This window comes from Zootoca vivipara, chromosome 14 (assembly GCF_965207765.1).
Source record: "Zootoca vivipara chromosome 14, rZooViv2.hap1.1, whole genome shotgun sequence".
NCBI lineage: Eukaryota > Metazoa > Chordata > Lepidosauria > Squamata > Lacertidae > Zootoca > Zootoca vivipara.
In genome coordinates this window covers 14,126,685-14,140,336 of record NC_142597.1, presented here as the reverse complement: position 1 = coordinate 14,140,336, position 13,652 = coordinate 14,126,685, and the positions used below count along the sequence as shown (strand labels likewise).

The following is a 13,652-nucleotide window of genomic DNA, read 5'->3' as shown; positions in this document are numbered from 1 at the left end:
TTGTGTTGGGTATACATACATACACTGGCATTTCAGCAGCCTCCAGGCTTTGCTATGCACTGAACTTGAAGAAGTCATGTTAGGATATGTCTGTCTGTCTTGTAATTTCTTCTTGGACAATCATCTAATTAGCCGTCTCCTGAGATCCTTAACTCATATATCAATTGAGTTGAAGGAATTTCTTAAAGGTGAAATGTTGGAGGCACAAATGCAGACAATTTCAACAAGAAAGAAAAGTGGGAGGTATCGAAAGAAACCAATGTGGCTACATAAGGAGCTTGCAGATTTTTAAAGGGCATGTATAAGAAATGGAAGAAAGGGGAAATCGTTAAGTAAGAGGATACAAGAGAAGCCAAAAGTTGCAGGAAGAAGGTAAGGCAGACCAAAGCACAGATGAGCCCAGGCTTGTAAGAGAAGTTTAAAATAAAATAAAAAATGTTTCATTGGCTATGTTCTAGGAAAGAGGAAGAACAAACAAGCAGTAGGTCCTCTGTGTGGAGAAGATGGAGAAATGCTATTGGGTGACAGAAAGTGGAACTGCTAAACACTTACTTTGCCTCTGCCTTCAACTAAAGAGATAAAAACAGGGGGATGTTCAGGTATGGGTCCAGAAAAATATTGTGGCCCTGTATGTCCTATGCCAGGGGTCAGGAAACTTTTTCAGCAGGGGGCCGGTCCACTGTCCCTCAGACCTTGTGGGGGGCCGGACTATATTTTGAAAAAAAAATATGAACAAATTCCTATGCCCCACAAATAACCCAGAGATGCATTTTAAATAAAAGGACACATTCTACTCATGTAAAAACACCAGGCAGGCCCCACAAATAACCCAGAGATGCATCTATATATATAAAAATGTAAAAACATGAGAAGGAGGTTATATCCTTGGACTTGGCTCCATGTTCTTTTCCTTCCAGTTGGGTTTTGTATCATATTTTTGAGGAAAATTAAATCACACAAAGGGTTTGAAAGAGAATTTTTCCTTATAGGTTTTGAACTCGGCAGTGAGCAGTGTTTTTTTTTTCCTTTTCTTTGTTTGCCCTCACAATTGAACCAGCCCTTAGCACTAGGATGGTTGGGGGTTCCCCAACTGGGTCCTCCCACCACTCCTCTGTATCCAGCCAGTCCATGACATTGGCTACCAGGGGATTGGTGGTGGGACGATGATGAGTGGTCAGAGGAAGAAGACTGGGAGAAGGTGGTTTTGGAAGCTGAAGGGGCAATAGGTGTTGGTTGGCCAAGGTCATTGAGGGTATTAGAGGTTGATTGCAGGTGTGAGGGTATTGGCGGCGAGCTTTTGGCTCGAGTGGAGGTTAGGCATTGGTAAAACCTGGTTTGGGGGTGGGGAGGTGTGGCCATCACCTGCCCCTCCATGTTAAAGGGTATTCTGTTAAAGGAATCCGGGGGTCATGGTTCCTGTCCAAAGCCCAGGTGGAGGCTAGGGCCATGACATGACCTTCCAGTGACCCTGGGGGAGCTCCAAGTTGATGTACACTAACAGGGCTGCCCCTACTGGTAGTTAACCCTTGTGAGACTTCCTGCACGGTGGACAGGAGTTGGATATAGTCAGTTCAATTCCAGTGCCTAAGCCAATGCCGCTCACATTCTGTAACCAATAAAGTTGTGGCCTAAGTTTTGCCCATTAACCTAATACATGGTGTCCATGTGTTATTATTCAACATAAGGGGGAGGCCTCGGGGTCTTGACACGCAATAGGGTTTAGTGAGCAGGAAGAGGCTGGGGCAGAGAGCAGTCCCAGCTCAGAGGCAGGAGAGGAGGCTAGAGAGGAGGAGGAGGAGGCAGGAGAGGAAGGGATCCAAGAGGCAGCAATGAGGCAGGCTGCTGAAGAATTTGGGGACTCTCCCCCTCCTGCTGCAACCAGCTCTGGTCTCTTAGAAGACACAGGGAAATGACGAGCACAGAGCAGAGATTGGTTGTGCACTCTGCAACTGCTTGGAGGGGGGGGGGAACCCTGGAGAAGAGAGGTATTAGACAGCTGTGGACAGGCAGGGACCTTCAGTTCTCACAACTGCCACATTGGGGCAAAACCTACTGGAAGAGTTGGACCTATGCTTGACTCTGGCTCCTGACAATCAGTGACGCTTATTCTGACTTGTGACCAGACTGTTAATTCTCCTGGAATGCTACCAGGTACACTGACGTTCAAAATACAAAAGTCCAGTCAGCGTGCAAAACCCTACATAATTACAGGTATTGTCTTTGGAATGGCGTGCATTTATCAGAGGAGAAGCAGCTCTTTTTGGAGGGCAGGTATGGTGGTGTGCATAAAGGACAGTCTCATTTGGCCCCCAAGCTACGCCAAGATGATACTGATAGGCTTTATGGCTCCAATAAATCCCTAGCTGAAGTGGAACACTTACACAAGAACAGGAAGTTGGCTTCAGAATACCCCTACCTGAAGTGGAATAGTATTTATAAAAGAACAGGAAATTACCTTGAACTACTCAAAGAAGCACCAGGATGTTCCTACTTTTTGATGGACTGTCTTGGCTGCTTGAATGCCCACTTCCATTTCCCTATACAAAAATGTATAAAGTGCCTTCACTAAGCACCCACACCAGACAGCAGTCATGCAGGGCAGTCACCTTGCTGTCCTCATCCTGGAACTTCTCCTATGCTGGTTTGAGCCACTGGCTGCAGTTCCGCAAAAAGGTAAGAGTTCCCTCTCAGAGAGGTGTGGGTGATGATGATGAATTCAATTTATATACCGCCCTTTAGCAAAAGATCCCAGGGTGGAATTCTACAACCCCCCCCAAAAAAAGGTATCATACAGCCTAAACAATATAAAATTGCATTAGAAACTATACAGAATGTGTCCTTGAACCTGAAGCTGAGATTGATCCAGCAAAAATGGATGTTTCTAGTACACTGGACTCCACAACATTTGTCTAGGAAGGAACGAAGGGCTTTGGCTGCTCAAACAAAGCTTCCCATTTCTATGTGGAACACGATATAAAGTGGTTTTGGTTAGCATGGGGGGACTCACATCAAATATTAACACTGTTTTCTCTCTCATTATAACAGGGAAAATCTGTAAGAAACCCTTGAGAAATACAAGTAAGAATTCAATGGCTGTCTTCTTACTCGCTTCTGTTGCATTTCTTCAATATTGCTACCTGCTTCTTAAGCCCCCTTTCAATGTTTCTTTGCAACTTGATAGTTTCCACCTGGATCCCAGAGCACTGGGCTTCCTTTCTCCCAAGACACAGTGGGATGTGTTCAAAAGCGCACAGCTTCCACCATCTGTTGGACTCACTGTGCTCAGAGGCAGCTCCTAGAGCTTAGCAGAAATCACAAGGCTCTGGGGAAATTAAGCAATTCTTCTATGCTTGACTAAGGATGAGATTGAGCAGTGGCTCTCTACTCACCCAGCCATCCCAACCAGTTGCGCCATCAACACAGGTCTTTGGGGCAGACGTCCAGGGCCCTGCTCCAGATTGAGCAGGGAGGGTCCTCAAACACAGTAGATCTGTCTTAAGACATTTTGAAGTAAGTGAAATAATACACATTACCATTAAACCCAGAGTTTAACGCTGCTGACCTGCACCACTGATCCCAGCTGACTCAAGAGGGTTGGAGCTGAGCTTTGTGGCTGGTCAAAACCCTTGAGATTAATATCAGTCAGACAAACAGGATAGGTGCCTCATCATCAGTAGGAACAGAGTAGAAACTCAATTTAGTTTGCATTTAAAAGCAAATCTACTGAATTTGTACTTCCCAAAACAATAAGCGAACTGAAACACAGTGCAGTTCTCCAGCCAAGTAATGTGTACCAAACTGTATATACTAAGGTAATGTGTGCATAAAAAGGTCTATATCAGTGACAATGGCATGCAAAATGCACTACGGTATATCTCGCATACATTAAAAATGTTAAGTATTGTTGTGCAGTAGTTCATATGGATGGCGATAGATGGCGATGCAAACTACAGTCTGATGACAGAATTCTGAAAAGTGACTAAGTCATTGCAGCAGCTTGGGAGGGCAAGAAGAGGGAGACTGGCTGGATGGATGGCTGGCGGCCCGGGTGAGTGAGTGACTGCACAGATCACCCAAGCAAACGCCATGGGTGGACAAGTGACCCCAGGGGAAGCAGCAGTACAAGAGGGAGTGTGGATAACCCCTCAATTGTTGTATGGGAGACTTCTTTTGGATACAGGTAGGTAGCCGAGTTGGTCTGCCATAGTCGAAACAAAACAAAACAAATCCTTCCAGTAGCACCTTAGAGACCAACTAAGTTTGTCATTGGTATGAGCTTTCGTGTGCATGGTATCTGAAGAAGTGTGTTTGCACACGAAAGCTCATACTAATGACAAACTTAGTTGGTCTCTAAGGTGCTACTGGAAGGAATTTTTTTTAATTTTCTTTTGGATGGCCATGTTCAGGTGCAACACACATACTTTATATTTCTCTTCTCCCCCTCATTTTCATGCTTTAAAAATGCTTCTGCATTGCTGACAGGCTGAGCAACAAACAAAAGTTTGCCAAGTGTGATAAAAGAAAACAAGAAAGTTTCTGAGTGTGTGTGATTACAAACCTTATTCAAATGGTAGCACTATCACGACTACAGAAATGAATTGTAGTTTGTTTCTGCTGCCTTAATGCTAAACCAATTTCCTTGGGAACAAGTACCATTTTGTTGTAGAAAAGGATATATTTTATCACGTAAAAGTAAGGGTAGACCCACTGAAATTAACTAAGCCATGTCCATTACCTTCAGTGGGTCTACTCTGAGTAGAGCTAACATTGGATACAACCCATGGGCATTGTGCTGCAGGGGTTGGGAATTGTCTTTCTGCCAAAGGGCTGAATGAGAAGTGTGCATGCACACGAAAGCTCATACCAAAATAAAAACTTAGTTGGTCTTTAAGGTGCTACTGAAGGAAATTTTTTATTTTATTTCGACTCAGACCAACACGGCTACCTACCTGTAACTGCTCCATCCTAGTGGTGGATGTGACCAGAGGTAAAATTGCATGGGTGTTGCAATCCAATGTCTCCACCCCTCACCTAAATTTAATCCAGAGCTACAATTTCCGTACTGTTTCTCTTTTGGGGGGGGGACTTTTTTTGGATTTTCCACAGAAAGGGTAAATCTGGATTAAACGGAAAAAGAATGTGTGATGGCATTTTAATGAGGACAAAATTGTATAGAAACTACTGTACGTAAAACTTGCATGTATTAGCAAGTGCGTCCACAATAAACTTCCATGTGGAAGCTTCCTCAGGATGTGATAAGGAAGTTTCTCTTTCTCTTTCTCTTGGCTCTAGGAGGATATCCGTCAAAATGCAAACTCCCTGCAGAAACAGGAAGATGCAAAGCAAGCTTTCCAAGTTTTTACTTTGATCTCCATACCAAGAAGTGTGAAGTATTCGTTTACGGTGGCTGTGGAGGCAATGCCAATAACTTCATGAATCCGGTGGATTGCATTTGGGAATGTGAAAGGTTTGGTAAGGGAGAATGCTACCTTTGGGGTCTCATCTGGACAACCAAGAGCCTGTTATTCTTAACATGCTGAGCAGTCTACTGCAGGGGTCACCAGTATGATGCCCTTGGGTGGAATAGCACCCTTGAGGTCTTCCCTTGGTGCCTCCCCCCCCCCCAGTTTCAGACTGTTTGATTGGCACACTGGTCTGTCCCCCTGGAAGATCTCTGATGAATTGCTCATCATTTAATCCACTTTCTTTCCTGGAGGAAAGGGCTATTAAATTACTCATTTCTTCCATTATTTTCTCTTTTCTATACAATATGGAAAAATGGGGCCACTTACTGAAGAAGGGGCAAGAAAAAAAATCAGGATTCTTTTTTTGCAACTCTACTTTCCCCCATATACAGTCATACCTCGGTTTAAGTACGCCTCGGTTTGAGTATTTTCAGTTTAAGTACTCCGCGGACCTGTCTGGAACGGATTAATCCACTTTCCATTACTTTCAATGGGAAAGTTCGCTTCAGGTTAAGTACACTTCAGGTTAAGTACTGACTTCCGGAACCAATTGTGTTTGTAAACCAAGGTACCACTGTATCTAATCACCAGATGCTATGATGGCATTGGAGATAATGTGGAAAGGTAGGACCAGACATTTAAACAATAAATAAAATGAAAGATGGTTATAGCAGATCCATGAATGCAGCCTACTCAGAACTAGAACCCTTTTTGGTCTGTGTGATTTTATTTATTAAAAGCATTTTTTACCCAAATTGGCTTTCATTCAGATCAATAAAAACAAAAAACAAAAACAAGACAGTCCCTGCCCACATGATGACAATCTAAGAAACATGGCGCAAAGGGCAAAAGGGGCTGTAGAGGGAGGAGGGAAAGCAAACTCTCACACCAGTGATTTTGCTCATCTCTCATGGTCAGCACTAGATCCCTTTCCAGAAGTCCCTCATTTCTCACTTCTCAGGGGTTGGAATCAGAAACATGACATCTTCCAATACTGTGTTCATCTTCTGTGTTTCAAAAGATGAAATTTCAGATAGGAGCCTTGCCTTCTTCTCTCTTCTTTTTTTCCAGACTTGCTGCCTAATAAATGCAAACTCCCGCTAAACAGGGGAGTAAGGGGCAGAAAAACCTCAATAAGATATTTCTATAATTTCAAAAAGAAGAAGTGTACAATGTTCTTTTATTATGGCTCTGGAGGCAATAACAACAACTTCCTGGATTTTAGACAATGTGTTCGAGAGTGTGCAGATGTTGGTAAGCGCAAATAAATGTGTGGGCTTTCCCAAACAGCCCCAAATGTTCTACACTTTATTCTAACCATTAGTCATGGACAAGTGTCGTTCGAACTCCAGCGATGCAATTGCCTGTTCTTTCCTAGGCCACACCCATGCCAAGCATTTTAAAAAGCACTATGATACCACTTTAAAGTGTCATGGCTTCCCCCAAAGAATTCTGGGAACTGTGGTTTGTTAAGGGTGCTGAGTGTTGTTAAAAGAACCCTCCTCCCTTCGCAGAGATTTAACAACCAATCCTTCTTCACAGGGAACCTTGGAAACTAGCTTTCTGAGGAGGGTAGGGTGTCCTGACAACTCTCTGCACCCTGAACAAACTAGTTTCCAGGATTCTTAGTGGGGAAGCCATGACTCATAACACTTGAAATGCATGGTGTGAATTTGGCCCCAACTGAGTTGCCTTGCTATAGGAAAGGAAGAGAGTCTTCTGCTATGAGATGTTTTTTTTTGGGGGGGGTGATAGCTAGTTGACTGTATTCGCTTTTTTAAAAATCCTCAGAGGGGATTAATCTTATTGTTCTGGAAAGGAAGAAACACAGGTTTCAAAGAAAAAGAAGGAAAGCCCTTGAACTCAGCCCTTATATTCAGTATTGAGATTCTAGCAATTGTTCAATCAAGTCTGGAGAAGAAGCTGTGGCTTTCCAGATGCTGTTGGACTACAACTCCCATCATGCTGTTGTAGTCTGGCATCTGGAGCATCACAGCTTCCTCATCTTTGCACTAAAATGCCCACTGCAGCCGCAAAGGCAGGGGAAACCCTGGTCCAACAGCCATCAGCCAGCCCACAGCTGCCTACATATTGTGATACTTACAACCAATCCAGGAGATGGGACTGGCTGTCCTTGCCGCTGGCTCCACCTGCTGACTGCTGAGGTAGCTCAGTCGACAGAGCGTGAGGCCCTTAATCTCAGGGTCGTGGGTTTGAGCCCCATGTTCTGCAAAAGATTCCTGCACTGCAGGAAGTTGAACTAGATGAGACCCTCGTGGTCCCTTCCAACTCTACAATTTGGTGATACTGTTGGAGTCCATGTCTTCCTCCCCAGAAGTCCCAGTGGGCACCAGTGACCACTGGGCACAGGGAACTGGAGAAAGCTAGAGCAGAATAGCACTGTACGCAGACCACGTTGCATTGAGACCGAGAGATCCTTTCAGTGAGACGAGTTCTAATCATTATTCAGTAGTATAGCTACAGCAGGTGTTTGGATATAAACTTAGGGTTGTATCCAAGACTACTCCTACTCAGAGAACACCCACTGAACATAATAGACATGGCTGATATGGCTGATATAGTGCTATTAATTTCAATGGGTCTATTCTAGAATAGAGGTTAGTTGGGAATGATCCTTATTTAGTTGGAAATGACTGAAATATTTTGTATATTTAAAAGTTAGATATAGATATTGAGCAGCAAGCTTCCACTTCAATTACAACCTTCTGCAATGTTCCTTAAGATTATGGCTATCATATTTTATAATAATAATTTGCTTTTGCCATAATGTTCTCTTTTTCAAATGGTGTGCTTATATATATGAGCATTTTGCCTTTGTTTCTTCCCCCCTCCAGTATATATGCCTAGGAGATGTATGCTCCCTGTAGTCAGCGGACCCTGTGGATTCTACATTCGTCGCTATTTCTATAATACCAAGACTAATAGATGTGAGCTGTTTATCTATGGTGGCTGTAAAGGCAATGAGAACAACTTTACAGAACGGATTGATTGCATCCGTCAGTGCGAAAGTTATGGTAAGACAAAAAGACAATCGACAGCACCTACTTTTATTTTAGTATTATCCGTAAGACTTATATTTCCAAACAAAATATAAAAAAACCCTTCCAGTAGCACCTTAGAGACCAACTAAGTTTGTTATTGGTATGAGCTTTCGTGTGCATGCACACTTCTTCAGAAACAGTACACTGGTCTCTAAGGTACTACTGGAAGGAATTGTTTAATTTTGTTTCGACTACGGCAGACCAACATGGCTACCTACCTGTAACTTCTATTTCCAGCAATGCAGTATTTTGTCCTTATCTAATGGAAGAGGTAACAGGTGTGCTGGGGTTTGGTGGGATGGACACCCGGTTTCAGTATAGAGTATGGGGGTGTGGTTCGCCATCTTCCTTTTTACTGCTGCTTTTAAAAGAGTACCAAGGGGCATGCAAGCCTACAGTGCCAGAGGGGAGGGCGTGTAGAGTGTAGAGCCTCCCAAAAAGAAATAAAGTAAGCAGTGCAAGGTCTAGACCAGGAATGGGGAACCTGTGGGCCTCCAGATGTTGGACTACAACTCACATCATCTAGTACCATCAGCCATCCTCACTCAGGATCATGGGAGTTGGATTCCAACAAAATCTGGAGGCCCATCCCTCGTATAGGTTGGTGTTTCCCAACCTCGGCCCTCCAGATGTTTTGAGACTACAACTCCCATCATCCTGACCGCTGGTCTTGCTAGCTAGGGATGATGGGAGTTGTAGTCCAAAAACAGCTGGAGACCCAAGGTTGGGAAACACATAGGCAATGGCATGGCACCGCTGCAGGGATGATAATTTGCCACTTCCTCCCCACCCCCGAAGCATTGCATGAGCATTCCTAGAGTTGCTCTAGTACAGTAGACTATGGGAATGCCCAGCCTCTAAGGAACAAAATAAGATACCGTATTTTCCCGTGAATAAGATGAGGTTTTTTGCTTTTTGAAATTAGTAAAAAAATTGGGGGTTATCTTGTACATGGAACATGGGCATCTGGGGGAACTTTTAAAATATTTAAGCATATGTCTGGGATTTTGGCCAGGGCGGGTTGAGGCGGTCCCTCCTGCCCTGCTGCCGCCCCTTCTTCCCCCTCTTTGGCCTGCATGCTGGTGACTGGCTCAGCTTCTGAAGGATCAAGAGCAGCCGCCGCCGAGAGCTACCTCAGCTACCTCTCCTTGCCCCCCTTCTTTCCTTCCCCCCCTCTTCCCTTCTCAAACTCCCACCCTGCCCCCAGTGCGCTCACCTCCTTCCTCAGTTCAGTTTGCTTGACGGCATGGCCCGACGCAGAGCGGCCGCTGCTTCCCCCGGCTCTTCCTTGGCATCCTGCTTGGGAGCCTGCTTCCCCGCAGCAGCAGCTGCCATAAAGGGGAAGCATGTGGTGCCCCCCCCAGTCGCTGCCTTTGCTTCTGCACCACGGTGCACTGGGAACTTTGAGGGCGATCACCCCCCAAAAGATCAACAACTTGCCACTGCCAATCATCCAGATTTTCACTTCTATTTTAGGGTTTCATTTTCTTAATTTTGGGTTCAAAAAAATAGGGGGCGTCTTATACATGGGGGATGTCTTATACATGGGAAAATATGGCAATTCATGAAATCAACATTTTTATAAAGTGCTCGGGTATGTGGGACTGGATTGTTCTGCTTGAGGCTCTCATGTATTTGTTGAGCTGTTGTCTGTCCCAAAAGGCCTGATTTAACCACAGAGCCTAGGGCTTGCTGATCAGAAGGTCGGCGGTTCAAATCCCTGTGACGGGGCGAGCTCCCGTTGTTCGGTCCCTGCTCCTGCCAACCTAACAGTTCAAAAGCACATCAAAGTGCAAGTAGATAAATAGGTACTGCTACAGTGGGAAGGTAAATGGCATTTCCATGTGCTGCTCTGGTTTGCCAGAAGTGGCTTAGTCATGCTGGCCACATGACCTGGAAGCTGTACGCTGGCTCCCTCGGCGAGTAAAGCGAGATGAGCGCCGCAACCCCAGAGTCATCCGCAATTGGACCTAATGGTTAGGGGTCCCTTTACATTTAAGGTGAAACTATGTTGGAGGTGTTGGTCCAGCTCTCTTGCCAGCTCTGTTCCAGTATTTACCATTTGAAGCGGCAAGGTCTGAAGGAAGCTTGTGTCCATATCTGCTTGGACATGCCTATAAGCCTTCCCAGCAATCAGGAACACCAATCATACAGGATCCCAGACGATTATTATTATTGTCATCCATTTTATTCATCACATTCTACACAATCATCCCGATATACAATTGAAACAGCAAGAAGCAGTTGAAAATACACAACAAAGCAGATGTATTTAAAAATAATTTTTAAGAAATGCAAAATAGACACTCAGAAACAGACCCATTCATCTGGCTGGACAGCTTGTTGGGACGAAAAGGCTTTCCGTTCTTTTCAAAAAGTGCAGATAGCAGGCACCTGGGGTATCTCAACAGCAATGCTATTCCACAGAACAGGGGCAGCCACACTCAAGGCCCTGCTCCGAGTTTCTGTGCAGCAGGCTTCTGATAATATTTGGAATTGGCAAGAGAAGCTCTTCTGTAATAATAATAATAATAATAATAATAATAATAATAATAATAATAATAATAATAATTCCCCCAGCCACTCTGGGGGGCTTCCAACAAAACATTAAAATACAGAAATCCATCAAACATTAAAAGCTTCCCTAAACAGGGCTGCCTTGTTCTCTTTGACCTCTGGTGGGAGGGCGTTCCACAGGGTGGGTGCCACTACCGAGAAGGCCCTCTGCCTGGTTCCCTGTAACTTGGCTTCTCGTAGCGAGAGAACCTCCAGAAGGCCCTTGGCGCTGGACCTTAGTGTCCGGGTAGAACAATGGGGGTGGAGACGCTCCTTCAGGTATACTGGACCAAGGCCGTTTAGGGCTTTAAAGGTCAGAACCAACACTTTGAATTGTGCTTGGAAATGTACTGGGAGCCAATGTAGGTCCTTCAGGACCGGTGTTATGTGGTCTCGGCGGCCGCTCCCAGTCACCAGTCTAGCTGCCACATTCTGGATTAATTGTAGTTTCCAGGTCACCTTCAAAGGTACCCCACATAGAGCGCATTGCAGTAGTCCAAGCGAGAGATAACTAGAGCATGCATCACTCTGGCGAGACAGTCCGCAGGCAGGTAGGGTCTTGGCCTGCGTACCAGATGGAGCTGATAAACAGCTGCCCTGGACACAGAATTGACCTGAGCCTCCATGGACAGCTGTGAGTCCAAAATGACTCCCAGGCTGCACACTTGGTCCTTCAGGGGCACAGTTACCCCACTCAGGACCAGGAAGTCCTTCACACCTGCCCACATCCTGTCCCCCACAAACAGGACTTCTGTCTTGTCAGGATGCAACCTCAATGTGTTAGCCGCCATCCATCCTCCATTGCCTCCAGACACTCACACAGGACCTTCACCGCCTTCACTGGTTCTGATTTGAAAGAGAGGTAGAGCTGGGTATCATCAGCATACTGATGAACATCCAGCCCAAACCCCCTGATGATCTCTCCCAGTGGCTGCATGTAGATGTTAAAAAGCATGGAGAGGACAGATCCCTGAGGCATCCCACAAGTGAGAGCCCAGGGGTCTGAACACGCATCCCCCACCACCACTTTCTGAACATGGCCCAGGAGGAATGAGTGGAACCACTGTATGACAGTGCCCCCAGCTCCCAGCCCCTCTAGACGGTCCAGAAGGATGTTATGGTCGATGGTGTCAAAAGCCGCTGAGAGATCCAGCAGGACTAGGAAACAGCTCTTACCTTTGTCCCTAGCCCGCCGGAGATCATCAACCAGTGCGACCAAGGCAGTTTCAGTCCCATGGTGAGGCCTGAATCCCGACTGGAAGGGATCCAAATAAACTGCAAACTGCAGTGATCTAGGCTATGTTCTTGCAACACCTTTAAAGTACATTCTTTCCCCCAGATAATTCTGGGCATGGTAGTAAGGGTTGCTGGGAATAGCAACTCTGTGAGGGGTAAACAACAATGTTCAGAACTATTTGAGGGAAAGATTGTGTTTTGAATGTAAAGTATTGTGTGCACGCAGCCCTAGAGTGCAGGGAGACTTGTAAGTGTCTTCAAATGAACAATGCAGCAAGATCAACAGGGTTTTGTTCTGCTACTTTAGGGAAGTTTTTAATGTTTGATGTTTTATTGTGTTTTCATTATTCTGCTGGGAGCCACCCAGAGTGGCTGGGGAAACCCAGCCAGATGGGCGGGGAATAAATAATAAAATTATTCTTACTCTTATTCTTATTACTGTATGACGAGGGCTAAAGTATGGAGAATTGCCTCAAAGGAATGTTGAAAAATAGCAGACTAGTAAACAACAACACACAAAACTAATGACTTTTTCTTTTCTTTTTACTTAGTAACATCAAGGTACTTGAGCAAAAAACCTCTTGTTAATTTTTTTGCCACCGTGTTGTCCATTGTAGAACGTTTCCAGTGATTAGCTGGAATGTGGTCGTCGTTTTTCATTGTATGGTATGGTGTTGTGGGCAAGGGCTAACAGACGAGGACTGATGCCAACTCCATAAAAAGACCAGCCCCTAATGGCTACTTGGAGCTCAGGAGTTGAAATAGCCTATGCCTCACCTTCATATTTAAGAACAATGTGCAACCTTCCTTCAGTTTTCTTTAGGTTGTATCCAATTAATTTCTACTCTCAGTTGACTCACTGAACCTAAGTTGGTCATGTGCATTAATTTCAATGCTTCTATTATCTGAATTGGACTAATGTTGGGTACAGCCCTTTATGACCAGCTCTCCTTTCCCCCCCTCAGCTCCACGTGAAAACTATGACCCCAGACAACGATACCCCTGATTAATCTTTCATTGTGTCCTCTCATGGAACAAAGGCACCAAGTGAAAGAATGCTGACTCTCTTGCAGCTGTACCAAACTTTGTGGGAATTTCTTGCCAATGAACTCAACTTTTCTTCAGCAAATTGTAGTCTGCTCTTTGAGTGTCACTGTCCTCAGTCTCTTTTTTATCAAATGTCCATTTTGTTTCATTAGTTGTTTGTTCTGCGAGGCTTCCCTGATGCTACCTCATTACTGGTGTCCAGAGGAGCTATAGTGCAACAAAAGCAGGACAAAAATGATTTCAGTTACAGGATATGCACGGCTTCAAAATGAAGCGGTGTGACCAC

General features: G+C 44.9%; 1 protein-coding gene across 7 annotated transcripts in view; it reads left to right on the top strand.

The window, feature by feature from the left end:
• LOC118097204 (carboxypeptidase inhibitor SmCI-like) overlaps window positions 1-13,448 on the top strand; it is a 28,558-nt gene extending 15,110 nt beyond the window's left edge. For 2 of the 7 annotated variants that reach the window (XR_015946958.1, XR_015946959.1), the window contains 3 exons: window positions 459-599; window positions 3,046-3,078; window positions 5,293-5,396. Coding sequence is in view for 5 of the 7 variants with exons in the window: in XM_088657584.1 (XP_088513710.1) it covers window positions 2,592-2,673; window positions 3,046-3,078; window positions 5,293-5,472; window positions 6,537-6,719; window positions 8,321-8,500; window positions 13,285-13,325 (699 nt within the window). In the remaining 2 variants the exon portion in view is untranslated. Of the gene's footprint in view, window positions 1-458; window positions 600-626; window positions 2,674-3,045; window positions 3,079-3,129; window positions 4,181-5,292; window positions 5,473-6,536; window positions 6,720-8,320; window positions 8,501-13,284 lie in introns of those variants that run through there. The other 5 variants (XM_088657586.1, XM_088657589.1, XM_088657584.1 and 2 more) reach the window with 4 other exon arrangements.
• The last annotated feature ends 204 nt before the right edge of the window (window positions 13,449-13,652 follow it).